Source organism: Pan paniscus, chromosome 15 (genome assembly GCF_029289425.2).
Source record: "Pan paniscus chromosome 15, NHGRI_mPanPan1-v2.0_pri, whole genome shotgun sequence".
Classification (NCBI taxonomy): Eukaryota; Metazoa; Chordata; class Mammalia; order Primates; family Hominidae; genus Pan; species Pan paniscus.
This window is the reverse complement of record NC_073264.2, coordinates 71,916,219-71,942,592: the sequence shown is the minus strand read 5'-3', so window position 1 is coordinate 71,942,592 and position 26,374 is coordinate 71,916,219. Positions and strand designations below refer to the sequence as shown.

The 26,374-nt window shown below is 45.7% G+C and overlaps 1 protein-coding gene and 1 long non-coding RNA gene across 3 annotated transcripts in view; one reads left to right on the top strand and one right to left on the bottom strand.

Annotated features, from left to right (window-relative positions):
- Positions 1-6,916: 6,916 nt before the first annotated feature.
- Positions 6,917-15,045, bottom strand: LOC134728904 (uncharacterized). The gene is made up of 2 exons (XR_010109768.1): positions 13,606-15,045; positions 6,917-9,552 (listed from the first exon to the last, which is right to left on the bottom strand). It is a non-coding gene; the product is annotated as an uncharacterized LOC134728904 (long non-coding RNA).
- An 84-nt stretch (positions 15,046-15,129) lies between these two features.
- MAP3K9 (mitogen-activated protein kinase kinase kinase 9) overlaps positions 15,130-26,374 on the top strand; it is an 86,448-nt gene continuing 75,203 nt past the window's right edge. For both annotated transcript variants that reach the window (XM_014347632.5, XM_034937736.4), the window contains exons 1-2: positions 15,130-15,905; positions 23,621-24,034. In XM_014347632.5, coding sequence (XP_014203118.2) covers positions 15,500-15,905; positions 23,621-24,034 — 820 coding nt within the window. In that variant the 5' untranslated portion in view covers positions 15,130-15,499. The remainder of the gene's footprint in view (positions 15,906-23,620; positions 24,035-26,374) is intronic.

Here is a 26,374-nt window from a genome sequence, read left to right as displayed (position 1 = left end):
TTACATAGGATTATCATCTCTTTTCATTCAAGGTAGGAAAAGCAAGAATTGTGCCAGGCAACGATGAAGAAGGCAAAGTCCCTTTCCTCAAAGACTGATGGTCAAGGGAGGGGAGTAAATGGCAGAGTAAAGTGGTGAGGGATCTAAGTGTGGGTCGATCCTGTGGGAACCCACACAGGAAGCATCCCCTGTATCCTCAGGATAGTCAGGAAAGGCTCCCCAGAGTGTGGACCTTTTTTTTTTTTTTTTTTTGAGATGGTGTCTCACTATGTCACCCAGGCTGGAGTGCAGTGGCATGATCTCAGCTCACTGCAGTCTTGATCTCCTGGGCTCAAGCAATCCTCCCACCTCAGCCTCCCAAGTAGTTGGGACTACAGGCGTGCACCACCACGCCCAACTAATTTTTTTTTTTTTTTTTTTTTTGTAGAGCTGGGGTTTTGCCATATTGCCTATGCTGGTCTCAGAACTCCTTGGGCTCAAGTGATTCACTTGCCTTGGCCTCCCAAAGTGCAGGGATTATAGGCATGAGCCACTGCGCCCGGTCGGAGCTAGGTCTTAAAGGATAGGTAAGACTTCATCAGGCAGGAGAAGCTGTGTTTGCAGGAAATGGTGGGATTATGACAGGGTGACTACGAGGACATGGAATTACAATATGGCTGAGGGTGACAGAACTATCATCAGACGCCGTCTTGTGTCATCAGACTCCTTGTATTTATGCTGCAGAGGCCACACTTGGCAGGCTGATTTCAGGGGCATCAATCAAGAAGTCTCTGTGAAGTCACAGGCTTTCAAGATTCTTCTTCCCTTGCTTGCTGGGAGTGGCTGTTCCTCTGTTCACCTCCATTTCTTCAGGGCTGGAAGAGATGTGAGAATGATCTGGTGCAATCCCCTGCACCATGGTTGGTATGGATGGGTATCCCCATGTTATAAATGAGGCAACCGTGGCCGAGAGAAGCTGCAGCCAGTCCTTGGGGATGCGGCACCCAGGACTGCTTCTCCTGGAATTCAAGATGCTTCTTTTCTTTCCTCCCTTTTAGGTTTCAAATCTCTATTTCAGGCAATACTTGATATATTATGTATTTATAATTCAAGTTTTCAGACTTTTCTTAGCAGCAGGTTATAAAAAGGAGAGAAGCAGAAGCTGAGACAGGGAGGAAGCAAACAGAATGGGGCAGAGGTGGGAGTGGGAGGCTGAAGGCTTCCAGGAAGATAAGCTTCCTCGACTGTTAGTGGATTCCGCATCTGCGGCAATTCTACCCCCATCCAAACTAGAGGCTTTGGGACTACTGAGAACCAGGACCACCTATTTTCACAGCAAATGCCTGGAAGGAACCCAGGTGTCACATGTTGAGGGTTTATCAGAATAAATGGCTGTTATTTTCTTTTCCTCTTCCCTTTCCTTCTCACCTACCCTTATTAGTGATCTAGTGTCATAGCTGCAGAGTGACAGCAGGGAGACAGGAGTGAGCGGGGAGTGTGGGACAGAGGGGAAGAAAGAGAAACAGGCCATACGCAGACCTACAGGCAGCTCCTGAGCTACCCAGATCGCTTCTCCTGTACAGTTAGAGCTGCTGGCCCGAGGGAAGGGAAGAGGGGGTCCCTGTTGGAGCAACTGGAGTGGCAGGAGGCGAGTGGGTCGAGGGAGAGTTATTAATAGGCACTAGAACACATATTTACAACTGGTGGCTTAAATTAAGGGCAGCACATTCACACCTAGCTACTCCCAGGCTTCCCACAAAGACATCTGAAGCGTGCAAAGCGCGCTCCCTGAGCCCAGCCCACCAAGGGGCGCGGCCCGCCTTCGTAGGGACAAGGTCTCTGGCGCTGGCCTGAGCGGCTGCGGGAGTTCGCTCCTGGGAGAGCGCAGCGAAACCGAGGGCATCCTTCTCTTTAAAAGGAGGGGGCGGAGGAAGGGAGGAGGGGAGGAGGGGAGGAGGAGAGGAGGGGAGGAGGGGAGGAGGGAAGTGGGGGAGAAGGGAAGGAGGCGGGGAGGGAGAGACGGAGGAAGAGAGGGTGGGAAGAAGGAAGGAGAGAGAGAGGGCGAAAAGGGGAGAGAGGGGCGAACGAGAGAGATGTGGGGAGAGAGGGGAGAGGAGAGGGACGGGGCAGGGGAGGGGAGAGCGAGGGGAGAGAGAAAAAGAGAGAACGCAAGGGGGTCGGGGAGAAGAGAGAGGAGAGCGAGAGAGAGCGGGAGGAGAGGGGGAGGGAGAGAGACGGGGGAGAGCGAGACAGAGCGTGGGGAGACGGGGAGAGGGGAGAGCGAGGGGAGACGGGGAGCGAGCGAGAGGAGAGGGGAAGAGAGAGAGAAGGGGGAAAGCAAGAGAGTGGGGGGAAGCGAGAGAGAGAGAGAGGGGAGAGACAGAGGGCGGGGGAGAGCGAGCGCGAGCGAGGGGAGGGGAGAGAGAGAGGCGCGCGCGCTGGTTGTGCCTGCGAAACCCTAAGCTCCGCCAGCGCTATTCCTCCTCCCGCTGCCAGCCCCGCGTCCACGTGGGGAAACTGTCCCTCCTGTGCCGGGAAGAAACGACTCACCGCCTTGCAGAGGCGCGGAAGCTGTGCGCGGGACGCCACGGCCCCGAAGCCGCGAGTGACCGCAGCTCCGATCCCCCGGCGGGAGGCCTGCCCGAGCGTGGGAGCCGAGCCCAGGGCCCTTTCTCCGCACTGGCTGCGGACCTAGCCCTTCCTGGGTCCCTCCTCCCCCCGGGGAGAGAACGTCAGCGCCCAGGATCCTGATGAGGGGGCGCGGTGGCGCCGACCGAGAGCCCGCCCGGTCCCGGTGTTGGGGGGCAGAAGGGGAGGGGTGGGCCGCAAGGGGCGGAGAGGGCCCGGCGTCCCAGCTGGGATGGAGTTACGAGAAAGGGGTTCGAGGCAGCCTAACCCTCCGCGCTGAGTCCTGGAAGGCAGCCTGTGTATGTAGCTCGGTGCATTTTGCACGAAGATAGGCTGCTCCCGGCGGGGTAGGGGGTCGGGGGAAGGTCCTCCTGTGGGTAAACTGATCAGAAAGCCGATAATGGATTCTGGCTCCGACACACGCCACCCCTGCTTGCTTAGTGGCTCTGCACCCCACTTTTTATATAAAGTGGTTATTCAAAGTACCTAGCACATAGGTTTTTGGTGAATATTGAATGGGAAGGGCAGGTGAAGTCCTTGGCACAGGCCCGGCACACCGACCGATGGACCCAAGAATGTCAATTATTTTTGCTGTTATTCCCTCCAACCTCAGCTGTCCTTTCTCAGAAGCAAAGCTAGGAGACACCAGAAGAGCCGGTGCGAAAGTTTGGCTTGTTTTAACATAAAACCCACACTCCCTAAGGAAGTGGATTCTGAGTGGGAAAAGCTTTGGAGTCAGAAGCAGGAACCCCTGATTGGGTCTTGGGCTTCTGTTCCTTAGTACTGTTCCTTAGTACTTAGCCACACTGAATAACCTCCCTGGGCTTCCGTTTCCTTATTAGTAAAATTGGCTAAAAAGTCCCAACCAGGTAGTACGATCCCTTCTGCCTTTATTGAGGGCTCACTATGTTCTAGGCACTGCTCTTAGGGCTGCCTCCGTATTATCTCAGTTAATCTCTAAGCTAGTTTAGGAGGTAGTTAGGATTATTTAAAATCTCCATTTTGCACTTGAAGAAACCAAGACTTAACAGAGAGGCTAAGTAAATTGTCCTAGACCACACAGTGAGTCATGGCAGAACTGGACAGAACTGAGATTCAACTCAGGCAACCTGGTTCCAGAGTCTGTATTTTTTTTTTTAATAGACAAGGTCTTACTCCCTCTCCCAGGCTGAAGTGCAGTGGCGCAGTGGTGCCATAGCTCACTGTAACCTTGAATTCCTGGTAGCTGGGACCACAGGTGTGCACCACTATATCTGGCAAAGTTTCTAATTTTTTGTAGAGACAGGGAGGGACTCACTTTGTGGCCCAGGTTGGTCTTGAACTTCTGTCCTCAAGTGATCCTCCGGTTTTGCCTCCCAAAGCATTGGGATTAGAGGCATGGGTCACTGTGCCTGGCCTCAGAGTCTGTATGTACTCTTAGTCAGTATACTGGCACCTGTCTGTAAAAGTGTTTTCTGAACTCTAAAATAGTATATAAATGTTGGCTGTGATTACAGTGAGTGGTACAGTTGGTAGGTCGGTGGCTTCGTCTTTGTATACTAATGGAGGGTATGTCTATCAGTGCCCAACCTACTGTCTGGTACTCAATAAGCTGTCAGTCACTCTGCCATCCCTTGCCCACATCCCAGGAAGGAGTGTACCCATGCAAAAGAATGGCAATTCCATCATGTACAGAGCTGGGGAAGAGGGCAGACTATAAGATAACGAAGAGACATCATGAAGCTGCAAGCAATTGCACCTGACCTGGGTATCAACAAAACCCAAGGAAGCAAAGATGGGAAGGCTTCAGGTTGGAATCTCCCCTACTTTTCATAAAACACAAAGCACAAGAGAGTTTCCCTGATGTTCCACCGGCCAAGCAGGCTGCTCTCTGGGGCTCCCACTGACTTCACAAAGGGCTCCATCCAGTAACCCAGAGAACAGGCAACTGTCTTAAAGGTCTCATCAGTGTCAGGAGACTCATGTCTCATGTCTGTGAGCAAAAGATTCACAGCCTTCAACTAGGAAAGGCATAGCCACTTAAAAGGTCTCCTTGAGTAGAAATCTGGAAAACCACGTTAAAGGAGAAAGTATTTTATTATTTGAGTCTGAATGTTTTCTAATCATTATTGCGCCCTTAGTCATTTTATAGAGTTAAGGTTCTCAGGGACTAGACTGTTGTCATTTAACAGTTCTTGAATGAACTCCAGATGATGTAATCAACTGCCCACTTGACATCTCCACTTGGGTATAGAACAGTGATCTCAAACTTATCATGTCTAACATTAAACTGGTGAGATTTGCCCCCAAACCAGCTTTTCCCACATTCTTCTTTAATGGCAACACTAGCCTTCCAGTTGCTCAAACCAAAAACCTTGATGTCATCCTTGACTCCTCTCTTTCTTTTATTCCCTTTCTGATTCATCAGCAAACCTGGTTGGTCTACCCTCAAAATGTATTTCTAAATTCTGACCACTTTTCACCATACCCATTGTCACCTCCCTTTTCTAATTTGCTGTTATCCCTTGACAGGCTTACTGAATAGCCCCTTCCTCCCACAGTCCCCGCACTTGCTTTCTGAAGCGTGTTGCAAACCCAGTAGCCAGAGTGATCTTCTTGAAAAGGCAGACCACACCACTCCTCTGCTCATTGAAATCATCGGTGTGGCAGGGCATGGTAGCTCACGTCCGTAATCCCAGTACTTTGGGAGGCCACAGCAGGAGAATTGCTTTAGCCCAGGAGTTCGAGACAGTCTGGGCAACATAGTGGGACCCTGTCTCTACAAAAAACAAAACAAAGCAAAACAACAACAACAACAAAAATTAGCTGGGTGTGATGGCGCATGCCTGTAGTCCCAGCTACTCAGGAGGCTAAGGTGGGAGAATCGCTTGAGCCCAGCAGGTTGAGGCTGTAATGGGCTGAGATCACGCCATTGCACTCCAGCCTGGGCAACAGAGTGAGACCTTGTCTCAGAAAAAAACAAAAACAAAAACAAAAACAAACCTCTTCAATAGCCTGTCTCATTTAAAGTAAAACCAAAGTCCTCCTTTGACCTGAAGGACCCCATGTGAACAGGCCACCCTACCTCTTATAGCTCTTACTACCCTTGAGTTTGCTATCTTTTCATGAATACACAGGCATTTTCCTGTCTTAGGGCCTTTGCACTACCGGGCAGTTTGCCTGAATGCTCTTCCCCTGTATCTGTATGACTGGTTTCCTAAATTCTTTCAGGTGTCTTTACTCAAAAGTCACCTTGTTGGCCGGGTGCCATGGCTCACACCTGTAATCCCAGCACTTTGGGAGACCAAGGCAGGTGGATCATCTGAGGTCAGGAGTTCAAGACCAGCCTGGCCAACAAGGTGAAACCCCGTCTCTACTAAAAATACAAAAATTAGCTGGGCATGGTGGCATGTGCCTGTAGTCTCAGCTACGTGGTGGCTGAGGAAGGAAAATCACTTGAACTGGCAGGCAGAGGTTGCAGTGAGCTGAGATCATGACATTGCACTGCAGCCTGGGCCACAGAGTGAGACTCTATCTCAAAAAAAAAAAAAAAAAAAAAAAAGTCACCAGTCACCTTATCAAGGAGGTTTTCTCTGGCCACTCAGAAAAGTAGCCCCTCCTAACATTTCACATCCCCCTTCCCTTTTATTTCTTCTTTGCATTTACCCCTCTCTAATCTGGTATTATATATTTTAGTTGCTTACTTTGTTTCCCCCACTAGAACATGAGCTTTATGAAGGGAAGAGATGAAGGGATTTTTGCAGGAAGGGATTTTTGTTTGCTGTGTTCACTATTTTATCTCTAGTGCCTTGAATGGTGCCTGACATGTAGTAGACACGTGTATAAATATTTGGTGAATAAACGAATGAGTAGAATAAAAAACGAAGGACCCCAAATTAGCGCAGACCTTTTAGCAAGTCACTTATCCTCTCTACACTTCAGTTTCTTTGAATGTGAAATTGAGTTTTGCATAAGACAGCTCCCAGTTTCCCTCCAGCTATGTGCAGACATCCCTGAGTTAACTTGAAAAGCTGGGAGCACAAAGGGTGAAGATTTGGGTTCAAGCCCCAGTAACATCACTTGCCTGAGTCTTAGTTTCCACACTTAGTTAGCCCATACAACAAATTGAAAGGGCTCCACCCAGCGACCGCGAAGGTTATTCTAGCTCTTAACTAGAAAAAGCGTAATTATAAAAGGAAGAAGGCGCCATACCCCTCAATACCACACGGCGGCGCAATGGTCCACCTTTGTCTCTAAGAGGGCACTGCTGTGCCAAGTCCGTTACAAAACAGCCACCACTACCGTGCAATGTATTATTCAGACAACTGTGACGGTTGCTCATTCCTCAGATCTTATTGGTTTGTTTAAATAACAAAAATATTTAAATTGTTACTGTTTTAGATAAGAAGGCACAACTCTCAAAACCAAAACAGAGAGCTTACGTTTGAGTTCAGTCTTGCCAACGTGATTTAAAGACCAAGGTTTGCCGGGCGCTGTGGCTCACGCCTGTAATCCCAGCACTTTGGGAGGCCGAGGCGGGCAGATCAGCTGAGGTCAAGAGTTCGAGACCACATGGCGAAACCCCGTCTCTACTAAAAATAGAAAAATCAGCTGGGTGTGGTGGGTGGGCGCCTGTAATTCCAGCCACTCGGGAGGCTGAGGCAGGAGAATCGCTTGAACCTGGGAAGGCGGAGGTTGCAGTGAGCGGAGATGGCGCCACTGCACTCCAGCCTGGGTGACAGTGTGAGCCTCCGTCTCAATAAATAAATAAATACAGACCAAAACGTTTGAAAAGCTAAAGTCTAAATCCGTGTCAGGTGAGGGGTGCCACAGTCATGCTAACTTAGTCCACATATGTGTCTGCACATTACCAAGAATTTCCCTCCATGAGGTAGGAGGGGTGAGGAGTAAAGGGACTGTTTGGATTCCAAGACCTTTTGTTTGCTTGGAAGAAGCCGTTAAAGCCTCTAGCAAATAAAAAAGACTGTGAACCTAAGCAAGCCGTTAAGTAACAGGAGTCATTGTCATTATTGTTACTTATTAGTAGTGTCATCCTCAGCTTCTGTTTTCCTTCCTCCACCATCTCTCCAACTAACAATAATGATTTTAGTTTGAATTTTGTATTTAAAAAGATAAAAGTGATTTTGTAGTTCTTTATTACAATTACACAAATATCACATGGTTATTTTTGCTGTAGGAAAAAGAAAAGTAAAATGAAGGTGACATAGTTTGGCCGTCTGTCCCCGCCCCAATCTCTTGTTGAATTGTAATCCCCAATGTGGGAGGTGGGGCCTGGTGGGAGGCGATTGGATCATGGGGGCGGATTTTTCATGAATGGTTTAGCACCATCCCCTTGGTGCTGTCTTCAGGATAGTGAGTTCTCATGAGATGTGATTGTTTAAAAGGGTGTGGCACCTCCCCCGTTACTCTCTCTCGTTACTGCTTTCGCCATGTGACGTACCTGCTCCTCGTTGCTTTATGCCAGGATTGGAAGCTTCCTGAGGCCTCCCTAAAATCAAATGCTGCCATGCTTCATGTAAAACTTGAAGAATCGCAAGCCAATTAAACCTCTTTCCTTTATAAATTACCTTTTCTCAGGTATTTCTTTTTTATTTTTATTTTTATTTTTTTTGAGACAGAGTCTTGGTCTGTTACCCAGGCCATCTCAGCTCACTGCAACCTCCGCCTCCTGGGTTCAAACGATTCTCCTGCCTCAGCCTCCCCAGCAGCTGGGACTACAGGCACGCACCACCTCACCTGGCTAATTTTTGTATTTTTAGTAGAGACGGGGTTTCACCATGTTGGCCAGGCTGGTCTCGAACTCCTGACCTCAGGTGATCCACCCGCCTTGGCCTCCCAAAGTGCCGGGATTATAGGCGTGAGCCACCGCGCCTGGCCAGGTATTTCTTCATAGCAATGCAAGAACAGCCTGACACAGAAGGCACTAAAAATTACCCACGCTCCACCACTTAGCTCAGAAATAGCTGTTAAGATTTTTATATTATCCACCCAACACATTTGTAATTATATTTTATAAGGATTTTTACTACTCTTTCATTTATCATTATACTGTACACATTTCCACATCATTAAAATTTTTCATAATTATCAACAATAACATGTTTTTTTAATAACCTGTTTAAAATTGACAAAAAGTGTATATATTTATAGTATACAACATGATGTTTTGACATATGTATGCACTGTGGCGTGGTTAAATCAAGCTAATTACCATATGCTTTTCACATACTTATTTTTTTGTGTGGTGAGAACACTTAAAATCTACTATCTTAGCAATTTTAAAGTATAAAATATATTGTTATTAACTATATTGACCATGGTGTACAATAGATCTCTTGAACTTATTCCTTTTTTCTAACCGGTAACCATCATTTTCCTCTTTTTCTATGAGTTCAACTTTTTTAGATTCCACAAGATCTGTTCCATAAGAGAGTGAGAGTTCATGTGATATTTGTCCTTCTTTGTCTAACATACTATTCTAATTAGAAAATCAGAATATTTTAATGGTAGAAAATATTAAATAGTATAGGACAAAGAAAAAAAATCACTCCTAATCTCATAATCTAGATTGGTGATAATTGCTGTTCACCTTTTGATATATTTCTTTCAATAATATTAATGCATATATATTTTTCACAAGATTAGGAATATATTATATATATAGTTCTCTTAATTTTTCAAATTTATTTAAAAATTATTTGAAAATTACAACAGATAGATTTCTTTTCTTTTTCCACTTAACGTGATTATTTTCCCAGTCATTTCATGTTCTTCAAAAACCCCGATGATAGGAATAATTTTCTCTTTCCTGAAATCTCTCTTCTTGTGATTGGATCTGTTTGAGGTCCTGGACGGAAAGGCTTGGATGAAGTCCTTGCAGACTCAGCATGGTTGTAAGCAGTATAATTTCAGAGGGCTGTCCCATGGGCTCACTCTGCAACCAGGCTGGATGAAGCAGAAATGATTTGACCTTCACTCCTTAATTAAAGGCTCTGATCATTGTTAAAATGCAACTTGCTCTCCAGAGATGCGACATTCTAAACAGCCACCCCCCCAATAGTTTATTGCTTTTCTGAACTGAGGTTTTCCTAAAAGAGGAAAGATTTCTTACCTTTTTGGTGGTTCAAGCTACATTAACTCATAATTCCTCATAGAGGAATTAAATACTATCAATTGTAATAACATTTACAATTTATTAAGCACTTATTATTATGTATTAGGCACTGCCAGGAGGACCTCTTACTTCATCTAACCTTCACAGCAACCCCATTTTATACAATCTCATGTTACCAACAATGAAACAGAGGCTCAGAGAGGTGAAAGGCCTCCCACAGTCATGACAAGTTGATCAAGACTTGTGTGGGTCTGACTCCAAAGGTCTGTTTCATCAGCCCTGCCACATATCTGCCCAAACCATTTGCTTAAAATCATATTTAATGCAAATGGAGTTTATGAAACAGGAACTAGGGCTTCTTTCCTGAAATGGTACACATGAGAGGTGAAAGTGGTGGGCTGGCTCTTTTAGAAAAGGTCAAAGGGGCCAGGCACGGTGGCTCAAACCTGTAATCCCAGCATTTGAAGAGATGGAGGCAGGAGGATCACTTGAGGCCAAGAGTTTGAAGCCAGCCTGGGCAACACAGTGAGTCCTTATCTCTACCAAAAATTAACAAAATTTGCCAGGTGTGGTGGCATGTACCTGTAGTCCCAGCTACTCAGGATGCTGAGGCAGGAGGACCTACTGAGTCCAGGAGTTTGAGGCTGCCATGTGATCAGTGAGCTATGATAGTGCCACTGCTCTCCAGCCTGGGTGACACAGTGAGACCTTGTTTCTTTAAAAAAAAAAAAAAAAAAAAAGGTGAAAGTCTGCTTGAGGGATTTTTTTTTTTTTACATCAAAGTACTAATTTTAAATATTTCCCAAAAGAATCAAGGAAAGGGTGACATTCATTAACTAAGTCACAGTTTAGGCTCAAATAATACCAGTAACTACATGCTAGATTATGTGTTAAGCACATAACATATATAAGATAGGTACAATTATCCCTAATTTCCAGGTGAGGGATCTGGGGTACAGCAGGGTTAACTTGCCTAATGGCACACAGTAAGCATAGATTCAAATTCAGTCAGAAGCCAAGACCCCAAATTCTTCATTAGTCTATGATGCCTGCCCTCTTTCTTCCCTTCCCTCCTTTCTTTCCTTCCTTTTCTCCCCTCCCTGCTTCCTTCCTGTTTTTCTCTTTTTCGTCCTTTCTTTCTTTCCCTCTCCTCCTGCCTTCCCTCCTTCCTTCACCCCTTCCTCTCCTCTCCTTTCTGTTCCTTTTTTTTTTTTTTTTTGAGAGAGGGTCTCGTTTTGTTACCCAGGCTAGAGTGCAGTGGAGCAATCTCAGCTCACTACAGCCTCAACATCTCTGCTCAAGCGATCCTCCCATCTCAGCCTCCCAAAAGCTAGGACCACAGGCACCACCATGCCTGGCTAATTTTTCTATTTTGTAGAGATGGGGTTTCACCGTGTTGCCCAGGCTGGTCTTGAACTCCTCAGCTCAAGTGATCCACCCATCTCGGCCTCCCAGAGGCCTCTCTTCCTTTTTCCTTCCTTCCTTCTCTCTCTTTCCTTTAGGGAAAACCCTGGGTTCAACTTTCAGTCAAGAGGCCTAGGTGTAATTAAAGAGTGTTTCTTGGGGGTAATGGGCAGGTGAAAGAAGGAAAAAAATATATTGACTATTTGCTGGGTGTGAGCAGCAAGCTAAGAGCTTCTGCATGTCCTGTCTCATTTAATCCTATAAACATCCATTAAAACCAGGTATTATTATTACACCTACTTAAAATTGAGGAAACTGAGGTTCAAACTGGTGTCTTGCCCAAAGTCACAGCATTTTTAAAGGACAAAGCCAGGATAAACCATGATCTGTTGACTTAAGTCTAATGCCAACTTGCATCTTGATTGCTATTTTCTCCCTTATGCTATGCTTTTCAGCGTGGTAGAGAAAATGTTTCTTTTTTGGGGTGACATCTGCCAATCCCCTCCTCAAAAACTTCATAGTGGTAAAATCTTGGTAATTCCACCTGACTTTCAAAGTCTTTTACAATCTGCCCTTCTTTTATTTCATCAGTTTTATTTCCCATCACTCCCTTTTTGCATTCTCTCCTCTTCTCTGGATGAAATTTCTATTATTGCTACCCACTACATTAATTTCTATTTCCACATCTTTTATTCTCTATTAATCAGGTTGTATATATCTTTCAATGCCCAACTTAAGCATCTCCTCATCCATTCTAGTCCTCAGGGAAGGCAGTATTTGATCACCCCACAGCCCTACTCAAAACCTTTCAGTGATAACCTTTTACATGCTGAACAAAACCAAGGCTTCTTCGCCTGGGATTCAAGTCAGCCAGCCAGTTGCAAAGAAGTACTGAGAGTCAATTATGTGCTAAGCACTCTCTAGGTGCTGGGAGAGCTGTGGAGAACCAGACAGACTGGTTCCTACCCTTATGGTGGATGCACCAGACATTAAATAATTACAAATAATCAATTACATAATTACTAGTGTGAATCAAGTGATTACAGGGCCCTCTACAGTCTGGTCTCAACCTATCTTTTCAGTTCTTTCTCATCCTTCTATTCCATCCAAATGGTCCCCTCTCCATGCTTTCCTACGTCTGTGGCTGTGCCTATTCCCACCCTCCTTTCCTGAACACACTCTTCCCTGCTCCACCCCATTCCCCTCCAGGACCAGTTCTGGTTCTGCTTCTTCCATGCAACCCTGCCAGACAAGTTTAGTCTGAAAGATCTACCCTCATTTGAATTCCTAGCACTTACCCATTCAACAAATATTAACTGAATGACTTGTTGAAATGTTTGATGAATGATTCTTTATGAGATTCTAAACACATGCTATGGTATTAAAGGTTTAAGTTGTACAGGGAATTAGTTTTCCTATTGAGAAGAATCAGTGATTTTTCTCCTCTCTTCCCCTCTTCCCAGGGAGTGGGAAGGAATCCACGAAACTAAATAGTAGAACATACGAAATTATGGAGAAGCAAAATGACAATAAACTTACCCAATTACTCATAATCCGACTACTTAGAGACCCACCATTGACATTTTTCTCTTTTTAGTACTTTTTTTCCTGTTTCTGTTTTGCTGTGTGTCTACAGTTTGTAAGACTCTTTTTCCCTCAAGTTAAAAAAAATTTTTTTTTTTGAGACAGGGTCTTGCTTTGTCACCAGATTGGAGTGCGGTATAGCAAACACTGTTCACTACAGCCTTGACCTCCCAGGCTCAAGCAATCTTCCTGCCTCAGCCTCTCAAATAGCTGGGACTACAGGCTTGCACCACCATGCCTGGCAAATTTTAAAATTTTTTGTAGAGATAGGGGTCTCGCCATGTTGCTCAGGCTGGTCTCCTTCCTGGGCTCAAGTGATCCTCCTGCCTCAGCCTCCCAAACTGCTGAGATTTCAGGCACGAGCGACCATACCCAGTCCTAAGTTAAAATTTTATCAAGACAATTATTTTCTTATGGCCTTTAAAAAAACACAATATACCTCCATCCCCACTCCCTTGCTCTCTGCTGCTTGATGGTGGAATGGTTTTGTCTAAAACAAAACCTAGAGAATTTACTCAGACTCATCCATATCTTTTCCAGTTCATGGATCCTATGTAAAATAAGAATCTGAGCATTGTTTTAGGTCTTTACTTAAACAGAAATCCTTTTTCAAGACCTACTCTGGATGCTTTTTAGAACAAGCCTCATCTCTCTTCTTCAAGACCTCAAATGTGTGCTATGACTATACAGTGTAGTCATATTGATGAGCGAACCACAGAATGTTCAAACTATGAGGACACAGGATATCTTCCAGTTCACTCCCCTCACTTTAAGAGTACAGTGTTAGGACACCTGCCCGAAGTCATGCAGCTGCCTAGTTATCTTTCCAAATTGCCCCGCTGTCTTTAGTTTGTGTAATAATAAACCCCAAACTAAAATTCAACAAAAGCACTCACCCTTGCTAAATAAATCATGTCTATTCCTACCACTGAAGGGGAAAAGGTAACAAAGTTTGGTAGAGGTTGGGCTAGATCCTTCAGCACTGGCTTATTTAGAAATTTCAGAGGACTAGGTGAGGTGGCTAAGGCCTGTAATCCTAGCACTTTGGGAGGCCGAGGCAGGTGGATGACTTGAGCCCAGAGTTCAAGACGAGCCTGTACTTCCAGCTACTCGGGAGGGTGAGGTGGGAGGATGGCTTGAGCCTAGGATGTTGAGGCTGCAGTGAGCCGAGATTGCGCCACTGCACTCTGGCCTGGACAACAAACTGAGACCCTGGAAGAAAAGAAAAGAAAAGAAAGGAAAAGAAAAGAAAAAAGAAAAGAAAAGAGAAAAAAAGATCAGAGAACCTTTCTTACTGGAAGTCAACGTTGCCACGATAGGATTAAAGCAAGAAGAAACATTATGGGCCTCCTATCTCGTCCTTAATGTTCAAAACGCAGGGTATAGCAAAGCATATAGGAAGAGGTCGTCCTCACTTGTGAACTCAGCATCGGCTTCTACGTTTATTCTGCTTTGGTTCTTCTTAATCTGACCTCTATAGACTTCGCCACGATCCAAGGTGTAATTCCAACAGGCAAAAGAAGTCTAAGGATTGTCGAAAAGGTGGCTCCCTTCAGACAGACCAAGCCCAATTCATGGCAGCGTTCCCAGCCCCAGTTTGAAGCTCAGTAAGGTGGTCTCTTGCCTTTCTGAATTCTGAAAAAAGAGTGGTGTTGGAATCTCTTCTTACCGGAACCCAGGAGAGGGCGAGCTGTGGTGCAGTCCTCATAAAGGGGAGAACTGTAGTTTTCAGAGTTCTAATGAACATCCCAATGGGCCTAAAAGGCTTCAATAAGAGATGAAAGGTTCCGGGTGAGAGTGGGCGTGGGCGAAGCTGATCCCTCTAGGTTGGACTAAGGCAGAGCCAGATCCAAGAGGGAGAATCCAACTGTAAAAGGGATCTGGGGAAGAAAGAGCTCTGTTGGGGGTGCAGCCGGATGAAGAACACCGGTGCTGCTCAGTGCAGCCCCTACCCATCCATGGCAAACAAAGGCAGCGGCCTCCCTTCCAGCCTTTTAGTTTGAATAAAGGCTCAGTATTACCTTTTAGGATCCACCCTTCCCTCCTCACGCACCCAATGAGGCCGGAGCCTCTTCCTGCCGGGAGGTGCTGAACTCTCCCAGGAAACGGACAGGTGCCGCGAGCCAATGGTGGGAGCTGCGGCGGGCCAGTGGGCGGGAAGAGTGGGTCGACCTGGGTTTGAGAATGACAGAGCCCGCAATGGGGGAAGGCACGGTGCGTCGGCGGCGCAGGGGGTGAGAGGGACCAGCGAGACGGCCAGCTAGCCTGCCCCAACCACGGCGGAGGAACCGGGGACTGGGCGGCCGCAGCCAATGGGAAGGCAGCGGGCGCGGGGCGGGGCGGGCGTGGGGCGGAGCCCCCTCGGGTCCGCAGGGGCTGGGGCGGAGCCAGGCCCGCGTCAGGTGGTCCCGGCGAGCTGGCGGTGCGGGGGGCGGGGCACGGCACGGCGCGGAGAGGAGAGCGGCGGCCGGCGGGCAGCGGCGGGCACCGGCTGCGCGAGCAGGTACCGGCGGCAGAGGTGACGAGGCCGCCCCCGGGGGGGGCGAGCGGGCAGGCGGGGCTCGGCCCGCTGCGCCCCTAGGCTGCGCGAAGCGCTCGCGCTCGGCGCTCTTCTCCTACCGCGGTAACAGCGCCGGCGAGCCGGCTCTCCCAGCCCTGCCAGCCCGGGCCCTACCTGCGGCCGCCGTCGTAGGGGGGGGGTCCTCCCAGCTCTGCGGAGGCGCATGAACAATAGGCGGCGGCGGCTCCTGCGGGCGGCGGCGGCCCCGCACCCTATGGATCGGCCGCTCCATGGAGCCCTCCAGAGCGCTTCTCGGCTGCCTAGCGAGCGCCGCCGCTGCCGCCCCGCCGGGGGAGGATGGAGCAGGGGCCGGGGCCGAGGAGGAGGAGGAGGAGGAGGAGGAGGCGGCGGCGGCGGCGGGCCCCGGGGAGCTGGGCTGCGACGCGCCGCTGCCCTACTGGACGGCCGTGTTCGAGTACGAGGCGGCGGGCGAGGACGAGCTGACCCTGCGGCTGGGCGACGTGGTAGAGGTGCTGTCCAAGGACTCGCAGGTGTCCGGCGACGAGGGCTGGTGGACCGGGCAGCTGAACCAGCGGGTGGGCATCTTCCCCAGCAACTACGTGACCCCGCGCAGCGCCTTCTCCAGCCGCTGCCAGCCCGGCGGCGAGGACCCCAGTTGCTACCCGCCCATTCAGTGTAAGGCGAAGGCGGGGCCCGGGAGCCGGGCGAGGAGGGGGAATGACGGAGGCCTGGGGGGCGGTCGGGGAAGGGGGGAGCCCTGCGCGAGGGCTGGGATGAGTGCGGGGGGTGGGGAGGACGATTGACCTGGGTGTGGGTGGCGCGCGCTTAGGCTGCCCGGGCTTCGCTTGGTGTGCTGGATAAGCTCGAGACGCCTCAGGCCCTGCCCGCACTTCAGACGCTTGGGCTTCTTCACCTTCATTTGGCCACCTCAGCAGTGGCTCCCGATTTCCACATCCTGAAGTCCCAGTCTGAGAATTTGCCAGTTTCCCAGTCCCTTCTCTTACCCACCCCCCCGCCGCCCCCCATTCCCAATCTGGAAGTGTTTATGGCAAGCTGGTGGTTAGTGTCCTAGCCTTAGTCCCCAAATCAGGGACCTTGCCACCACCTCTTCTAACGCCTGTCCCCCGCCTCCTAAAGGCATTTGCTTTCAAAGAGATGGGGGTGTCTCCGCAGGGCTGAGCTGGCTCACAAGTCCCGGAAGCATGTGTGAACTCAAGGCTCAGGTGCCTGTAAAATGTCGGGTTGATTTCTTGGATCCTATTTCTTATATCTCAGAAGTTGCACCTTTAGGAGTCTCACTGATTAATGTGCTAAGAGGGATGTGTGTGTTGAGAGTGGGGGTGGGACAAGTGATGATTAGAGAGGAAAAAGTATGTCGTTCCCCCATGGGAGATCAGGATTGCAAGGTACAGTGGCTGAATCCCAGTCCTTTGACAGTGAGGCTGTTTGGGAAATACATTTTCTTCTTTCTTCTCATCCTAGATCCTTGCCTATATTTGGAACTGGTCAAATCTCAGGGGGACCATGCTCAGGGGTCCCTCCCAGGGCCTTTCTCCCAGTGTCCTGGTTTCCGTCAATTTTCCAGGAGCCCCATATTTCATACCCTATAATGAAATCTTTTTTTTTTCAAGGGAGTTAAATTGCCATCGCAATCCCTTAATCATACTAGTTTATTTCAGAAAAAACATGTAAATATCTCTTTAGTGCAGTTTACACTGTTTTGTATTTGAGAGTTTCCATAATCTCTTATCTGTTAAAAAGGTATTGTTAATATGTATTAATTAATGTTTATTCCTTATTTTGTGTACTTTCATCTTAGTTGATTTTTTAAAACGTCATTAGCAAGGACCAACTTTAAATATTTAGTTTTAAGATTTCCTTTGTAACAGTTACGTTTTTGGCTCTGTAACTTATTTTTTACCCCAGCAATTGTGTTACTTTAATCTTGAGTTTTTTTGTTTTTTTGTTTTTTTGAGACAGAGTCTCGTTGTCTCCCAGGTTGGAGTTCAGTGGTGCAATCTCAGCTCACTGCAACCTCTGCCTCCCGGGTTCAAGCAATTCTCCTGCCTCAGCCTCCTGAGTAGCTGGGATTACAGGTGCCCGCCACCATGCCTGGCTAATTTTTGCATTTTTAGTAGAGATGAGGTTCACCATATTGGCCAAACTGGTCTCGAACTCCTGACCTCAAGTGATCCGCACGCCTCGGCCTCCCAAAGTGTTGGATTACAGGCGTGAGCCACCGTGTCTGGCCTATCTTAAGATGTTTTTTAAAAACTAGCACATAATATCAAAATCATAGCCTCTTCACTTGTTTTTCTGCTCTTCTTTTTCTGTTGGTGTTTTGACTATCAAATCGATGTTCAAATCTTTAGGTTCCCCCTCTCCCTCTCATTCAGTTTAAAACTTCATTTTTCTTCATTTTGATCTTTAAAATGCCTGGAGGTAGCAAATTACTTTAAGTTGTTTCCAGATACTACATCTTTTTGGGACTAGTTTGGTAGCCTTAAGGCTAAGCATCCTAGCATAGTGTTTTGAAAGTGTTGAAAATGAACTTGGTCATATATTGGAAGAAATATGAATAGCCTGGCATGTTAGAAAACAGTGTCATTTTAAACATAAGTCAGATTTTGATTCTGTGGGTGAAGTTTTGTGATTTTGTTTTCAGGACAGCTAATGTCAAAGCAGAAGAGCTAGGTGAGGTTCGTGATCAGGAACTCGGTTTCTTCAATATCTTGTGCTCTGGCTGCTAGAGCAGTCAAGAGTCAGTATGACGTAGGCTGAAAAACTGTCCACAGAGCTAGGCATGGCAGCAGCGTGCTACTTCTTCATTTGGTGGCCAGGACTTATCTTCATTGTCATACAGGTTATCTTGGATAGAGTGGATTCCTAAATCTGGAACCCAGATGTTGAGAAAGTAGGAAGTAACTTGTTCTAATGGAAAGAATTGACTTGAAGAATATGGCATTTGAAAGACCTGACACGTTCTTTTATTTGGCCTCACTAGGAGTTCTGATCTTGACTAGAATTAATTTTTGATAATTCAGAAAATTTAGTTTCAGTCAAAAACTAATTATTGAGTACCTAGTGAGTGATAGATACTGTACACTGTGTTAAGTACCAGGACATAAAGAAGTGATAAGATCAGAAGGTGCTTATAAGTTACATGAGGGAGATTAACTATGTAAATATAAAACTTCAGTGCAGTGCCTTGGTTCATCAGAGGGTGAACATGGGCGGTCATTGAAGTCTATGTGCTCTACCAGATCAGTTTGTGTCACTCGGAAAGTGAAGACGATTGACAAACCTTGTCTCCGAAGACTTGGAATGAAATTGAGCCACTGACACTTCATCGCCAGAGTTACCCTTTTGAACTTCTCCTCTGAGCATGTGTTGTGACGTTGCATTCTGGACCATGAATAGAAGACATTAAGTCAAGCAATACTGTTCAGCTTTAGTTTCATATTATTGCTTCTTAAAGTGAAAATTTAGCTTCAAACTTGATTTAAAAGCTTTTTTTGTTTTTTTTAATTTTTAGAGACAGGGTTTCACTCTGTCGCCCAGGCTGAAGTGCAGTGGCATAATCATAGCTCATTGCAACCTTGAACTCCTGGGCTCAAGAGATCCTCCCACCCCAGCCTCCCAAGGAAGCTGGGACCAGAGGCGCATGCCACCATGCCCAGCCGATTATTTTTATTTACTTTTTTAACAGAGGTGAGGTCTTGCTTTGTTGCCCAGGCTGGTTTCAAACTCTTGGCTTCAATCATTCCTCCCACCTCAGCCTTCCAAAGTGTTGGGATTATAGGCGTAAGCCACTGTATCTGGCCTCAAACTTTATTCAAAACGGAAGGGGAAATTACTAAATATTATGGCAAAGAAAACATATAAAAATGATATTATAAATCATTTTACATTCATATAATGCTTTAATCCTCTCCATTGTAGGTACTTGTTAGAGTTTAGCTGTCTATGGATGACAAATATAAATAACCCAAGAGCTCATCCATCGTCTTTATTTTAGTGAAAGATGAAAAATGTACAGTTCCAAACTCATTATCTTGGGAGATGCAATCCTAGGTATTATATGAAAGTTTCTCTTACAAGAGAGTTGTTTCAGTTTTCAAACAGGGCATACATTAAGGTTATTAGTTTATGTTTTTTGTTATCTACCTCCACTAGAAATAGAAGGACATATTTTCAGATGTACCTAAGATTTTTAAGTGAGTGAAGTATATACCATTCACTTACTCAAAACCCACCAAAATGTGCCTAAACATTCAGTTTCCAAGCATACGATTGAGAGGGAATAACATCTTGACTTTAAAAATGGAAGAACTAAGGATTTATTCCTGATATTCCTGGAAATATCCTTCCACAGAAACTGAAAAATGTGCTGAATGCAGCTTGACCTGATTCTTACTTAAAACCAGGTCTTGACTGGAGCAGGGAAGGGAAGGAGAGCCCCACATACTCTGCTGCAGCTGAAGGTCTAGTTCCTTCGTTCCTATCCCAAGGGACTGAGCAGGGAAGGAAAAAGAAGGTCCTTCCTCCCTCCCTTCTTCCTGGGTTCTGTCTTTTATCTGCTTGAAAGTTGTGTTCTATACTTTTCTTGGAGTCAGGTCATAATATTTGCTTAACTAAATAGCAAGAACCTGAGATTTTTCTGTTCTACCCAAAGAGAGGTTATTGCTTTCCCTTCCCTGCAGAGGTTTTTAGAGGAGCTGTCCTTTCAGCACCCTAGTACTGAATCATATCTTTTAAACCTCCCTGCATTTATTTTTTCAATCCCTCCTGCATTTAAATGAATATTTAACACCTACTGTGTGTTTACAACTATGCTTAAGACTGGAGGAAAGAAGGGAGGGTACAAGAGAAAGTACAATAGTTAAAATTCCCTTAAGGAGAATTCAGATACTCAGTTGAGGAAATAAGAAAACAGATACAAATTTGTTAAGTAATCACACATCTTTTCATATGTGTAAAAGCTGCTAGAAAAACATGAATGTTCCTCCCTCCATGACCAGGAAGACTCTTAACATGTATTTCTCCAAGAGGGTTTCTAATCTTTCTTCATAACATAGGCATATTTTTCTCATTCATATAGATGACATCAGGCACAAATTAGTAATCAGTCAGGATTCATTTTGGGGCTCAGAATCTCTCAAGCTATTTTGAGCAAGAAAGAGATTTAGCACAGGAAATTCTGTGCTTGCAGAATTGTTGGAAGGGCTGAGAGAAGAGGCTCTCAGCTGGACCTATGTGAACAACTCCCAGAACATAGCAGAACTGGCCCACCAGGTCAGCTGCTACTTCTCTAATTGGGAACATACAGAATCAGGAGCTGCCATTGAAGCTGTTGGCTTCAAAAACACCCTGTTGTGTCTGCAGCCCAGAGATTAGGCAACCACTTGGCTATGAAACATTCCTCTCCACATCTACAGACTTAGTGATTGGACACCAACATGCTGATGCAAAAAATCCCTGCAGCAAGAACATGGTCTTCATCTCACTTCTGCCTTTCAAGTATTGTGCATCTAATCGGCAGAACTTAATCTGCATTCAGAACTTTAGCTGTAAAGGAGTCTGGGAAATGTAGTTTTTAGCTTCCTAGCCTCTGTAGTACTGAAATTTGTGCTAGAAGGATTTTGGAATGGATGCCGATTGCTAGTCTACAATGTTCTGCCATGACATTCATTCTTCAGGAAGATTGCTGGATAAGGTGATAACCTCTTTAAACAGTTGGAATTTTGGGGTCTGGATGGGCTATACTTTTTGTATATCTAAAGACTATCCACCTAACATCCACCTAAGAGTTTCCTTTGTGCAGACTGCCAGTTGCATTACAAAATACAGATGGGCTAACCTCAGATGGGATAGAGGTGCTATAATTAAGCAAGAACAGATTTTTTAGCACCACCAGCGTCTGAGTGGAGAACGGAGGCGTTACAGGGCTGGCTGAGTAAGGAAGGGAATAGTCAGCAGTGGCATTCCTCTTTTGGTCTTGTCAAAAGTTCAGAAATGTATCTTTGTTTTCTTAGTTTTTTTTTTTTTTTTTTTTAGTAAGGTGTGATTATTTTCTGTATTTGTTTCAGAAGGTCTAGTTCCAGTTCAGTTTTTTTTTTTTTTTTTTTTTTTAAGATCTGAATTTGGTTTATTTCCTCCTGAGATAGTGTGTTAGTCCATTCCTGCACTGCTATGAAGGAATACCTGAGGCTGGGTAATTTATAAAGAAAAAAAGTTTAACTGGCTCACGGTTCTGCAGCCTGTACGGGAAGCATGGCACCAGCATCTGCTTGGCTCTGGTGAGGCCTCAGGGAGCTTTTATTCATGGCGGAAGGTGAAGTGGGAGCAGGCATGTCACGCGGTGGGAGCCAGGAGCAAGAGAGAAAAACTAGATAGGTGTCACACTGTTTTAAACAACCAGATCTTGTGTGAATTCGAGCAAGAACTCACTTATTACTGTGAGGAGGGTGCCAAGCCATTCATGGGGGATCGGCCCTCATGACCCAAACACCTCCCACCAGGCCCCACTGCCAGCACTGGGGCTTACATTTCAACATGATAATCAGAGGGGTCAAATATCCAAACCATATCAAGTAGATTTTTTTTCCATTTTATTTCAAGGATCTCTTGGTTACCTACAAAATGTTTGGCATGGCAAGTGCAGCGGTGAATAGGGCAGACAGAATCTCTGCCCTTGTGGGTCTCATAATCTGGCCTGGACAATAGGCATTGAACAAGTAATTAAGTAATTATAACCTTGATGCCTCTTGTGGAATGGAAACTGCCATGGAAGTGTTTGATAGGGGCCTGACCTCATTTGGTCTTGGTGATGGAGAAGTTCCACTATGAAACTGATATTTAAGACCTGAGGTATGAGTATGAATCAGCCAGGTAAAGACAAAAGAAAAAAGAAGATAGAGAACAGGGTTTCATGCAAGAAACAAAACACACTTTGCTCATATAGCACTTAGCACCACATGTAGCTCGCTTTATAATCACTGGCAGCTATTATTATCTACCCATGAAAGCCTTTCCACACACAACAAAATATATAATCAAGTACCTTAGGTTCAAACTCTGGATTTGGGAAGGAGAATGATTGGTTGGGATACTGGGTGGGATACTGGGATCATCAGGGCTTGAACTGAGGCACAGATGACTGCTGGAGTAAGATATCTCTTATGAGGCTCCTTTCCCATGTTTCAGTCTCCAGGTCCAGGTAGAACCAAGTTCTGAAACTCTCCCAAATTGACTGCGTACTTCCTATATTCACTGCTGCTGAGGTTCAGACCTCTGAGCTGCAAGGCCTCCTTAGGGGGTCCTTTTGCTGTTGGGTCTGTGTCCTCCAGGTTAGTTTCCAGTGGCTGCCAGAGTTGATTTCCTTTCTAAATTACAGGTCTAACAACATTCCTTTTCTGAAAGATACATGACTCCTCTTGTTTACAATGTGATGTTCAAGCCCCTCAGAATGGCTTTAAAGACATTTCCTGGCCTGGTTACCCTCAACAAGGCTTTGAGCCTCGTCTCCAATCCTGATGCACATGACCTGGCCACAGCAGACTCCCTGGAGGTCCTAATATACCGTATACTTCCTACTGCATGTTCTTGGCTCCTGTCCTTCCCTCTGCCTGATTGTCCTTTCCTGCCCTGATTTCCTTCATCGCCTGAGATCTCTCCCACTCACTCTTTAGGGCCCATTTCAAATGTTGCCTTCCCTGAGAATCCTTTCCCCACTCACCCCCTGAGTGCTCCGTGCTGCTGTGGGAGCTAGTGATTTTCCTAAGCCTCTAATCATACTTCTGCAGAAGCTCTTCTCATCCTATGGTTTGGTTGTTGGGTGTCTGCCTTGGCACTGAGTTGGGTGCTTCTCACCACTGAGTACACAGTAAAGCTGAGTAAGTCTCAAAGAAAGGATCTCGGCCAGGTGCAGTGGCTTATGCCTGTAATCTCAGCACTTTGGGAGGCCGAGGCGGGAGGATTGCTTGAGCTCAGGCATTCAAGACCAGCCTGGGCAACATGGCAAAACCCCATCTCTATATTTAAATGTATTTTAAAGGAAGAAAGAAAAGAAAAAAAAGGACGTCTCCCATATTCCCTTTAGTGACAATAGTTGGTTTTGGTACAGGATTCTGCATGATTTTCCAGGTGGGATTTTTTTTTCATGAATGTTTATAGAATGCCTACCATGTGCTGACTGTCACTAAGGAAAATGCAAAGGAAAATAAGTTGATTGCAGTTCCTGCCCTTATGGAATTTGCTTTATAATGGGGAGACAGAAAGGCCCAGTAAACAGACAACTTGCCGTGTTTACCCACTCAGGTAAATGAAAGGTTAAATACGATGTTTTCAAGATGTTTTTGACTTGCTTCTTTTTTTCTTCCCTTTCTCAGTGTTAGAAATTGATTTTGCGGAGCTCACCTTGGAAGAGATTATTGGCATCGGGGGCTTTGGGAAGGTCTATCGTGCTTTCTGGATAGGGGATGAGGTTGCTGTGAAAGCAGCTCGCCACGACCCTGATGAGGACATCAGCCAGACCATAGAGAATGTTCGCCAAGAGGCCAAGCTCTTCGCCATGCTGAAGCACCCCAACATCATTGCCCTAAGAGGGGTATGTCTGAAGGAGCCCAACCTCTGCTTGGTCATGGAGTTTGCTCGTGGAGGACCTTTGAATAGAGTGTTATCTGGGAAAAGGATTCCCCCAGACATCCTGGTGAATTGGGCTGTGCAGATTGCCAGAGGGATGAACTACTTACATGATGAGGCAATTGTTCCCATCATCCACCGCGACCTTAAGTCCAGCAACAGTGAGTATGAAGAGATGGGGCTGGAGGGGCTCAGAGCAGTTGCAGTTGTATCCCACGACGTCAGTAGGAGTGGACTTCTAATGGAACCTTAGAGGGCAGTGAAACTCCTTGCTTAAACACATTCCATCCTTGAATGGAGATGTAGGAGGTGAGATGAGTGCCAAGAAAGATTGGTTTAGGAAGAGAGGAAAGAGGCGCCTGAGGAGTTTGGGATAATTTTGAGCTTTTTTTTTTAGCAGTCTAGAGTGGCCTTCCCTACTATTTTTCCACATATCAGAATGTGTAATTCTGATATGCTGTGCACAAAACTTGTGGGAAGTGTGAATATTATCACAAAAGGGATTTTCCTCTTTGTGGAACAAGAGGTAGAGCAAGCCTTTATTATCTGTTTGAATGTTTACCTAAACACCTCAACTTGAGATACCCATCACAGAAGGGACTATAAGAAGAGAATGCTATTCTTTAAACTGTGAGCTGATTCAGATGGTGATGTCCATTTGGAGAGCATGACTTCCTGGTAATATCACCAACCTCCTGGTAGCCCAAGGGTGGTATTAATTAAATGCCGTAATTACCTAGTGTTTAATAGCAGGGAACTGAGAAGCAACTCTTTATTAAACATCCAGAATCCATAAACTGGATTTAAAGCAAATGTTAAATATTAAATGGTGAGTTGGTAGAAGCTCCAGTCCTTCACGTTGGCTGACTCAGCAGGGCTAGGAATACGCTTCTTTTCTGTGGTAGTTTGTGCTCTCTCTCGCCTAAACTGGGTGGTAAAGAGGACACAATTGCATAATGGTATGTACTTAAAATCACTTGGAGCATCCTGTCCCAGAGAGGAGGGCATTTGAGTTGAAGGACTTTGTTGGGGGGAAGCATGGGCCCCCAGGGACTTCACTCTCTTTGCATTCAGCTTTGAGCCTAGAAATCCTTCAGACTTTGTTTTGCTCCAGGCTGTTCCAGATGTGGTTTATTTTTCTGTTGATACTATGGTGAATCTGTTTACTTTAAAAACTACATTTTAAGGCCAGGCGTGGTGGCTCACGCCTGTAATCCCAGCACTTTGGGAGGCCAAGGCGGGCGGATCATGAGGTCAGGAGATCGAGACCATCCTGGCTAACACGGTGAAACCCTGTCTCCACTAAAAATACAAAAAATTAGCCGGACATGGTGGCGGGCGCCTGTAGTCCCAGCTACTCGGGAGGCTGAGGCAGGAGAATGGCGTGAACCCGGGAGGTGGAGCTTGCAGTGAGCCGAGATTGTGCCTCTGCACTCCAGCCTGGGTGACAGAGCGAGACTCCATCTCAAAAAAACTACATTTTAAAATTATGTAAGTAGTGGCGGGGTACAGTGGCTCACGTCTGTAATCCCAGCACTTTGGGGAAGCTGAGGCTTGAGGGGGAAGAGGATTGCTTGAGCCCAGGAGTTTGAGACCAGCCTGGGCAACATAGCGAGACCCCATCTCTTAAAAAAAAATTATGTAAGTAGTAAGTGTCTATTGTAGAAAATTCGAAAGTGCAGCTAAAAAGAAGAGGAAGTTAACCTATAATGTTTCCCTTTAGAGAGAACAACTATTACATTTGGCATATCCTTCCCGACATTTTTAAAGCGTATCTGGTTTATGCATATACAAATATACATTTATCTTTTCTACCTGTGTTCTTTTCCCCCTTAATAATAGAAAAACTCCTTCTTGTAAGGGTATGGAACATTAGATATGTATTTTAGATATGATGCATGTGAAGTATTTAAGTTACATAAAAAATCTGGTTTCTCTTTTTCCCTTTGCCATTTTCCTGTCTCTTTATCATGATGATTTTCATCCCCGCCCCACCCCCACTCAAATTCTATTCTTTAAATAAATTAAAACTTTTGGTGACCTCTTTTCAAAGTAATTTCTACCTAGAGATTGCTTTAAGTGATGGGGTAAAAAGAAGCAGATATATTGCTTGGAAAATGTGATGGAGAAGCTGAATTTTCTTTATTTTACTTTTTCTAATATTTTTATCATGTTGAGAGAAGTAGGCAAAGTATTGTAAAGTTACATAATTGAACCCATTTAGAAAGTTGGGTTAGGATAACAAAGTTGTAAAAGTTAATAGTTTACTTGATGAAGTTTTGAATTTGAGTATAATTTTAAGCTCTTCATACACGTTTTTACCTCTTATGAGATTTGTATTTAGGAGTGGAGGCTCTTATGCAGGAAAAGTTACCCTGTTAAGGTTCTGCTGTTTGTAGGAGAGGGCAAGAGACCTGAGTGTCATTCTGTTATTCAGGAGACAAAACTCTGGTCCTTTCTTTTTCCTTATGTGGGTTTTAGGATTGCCAAGGGGAGCCATC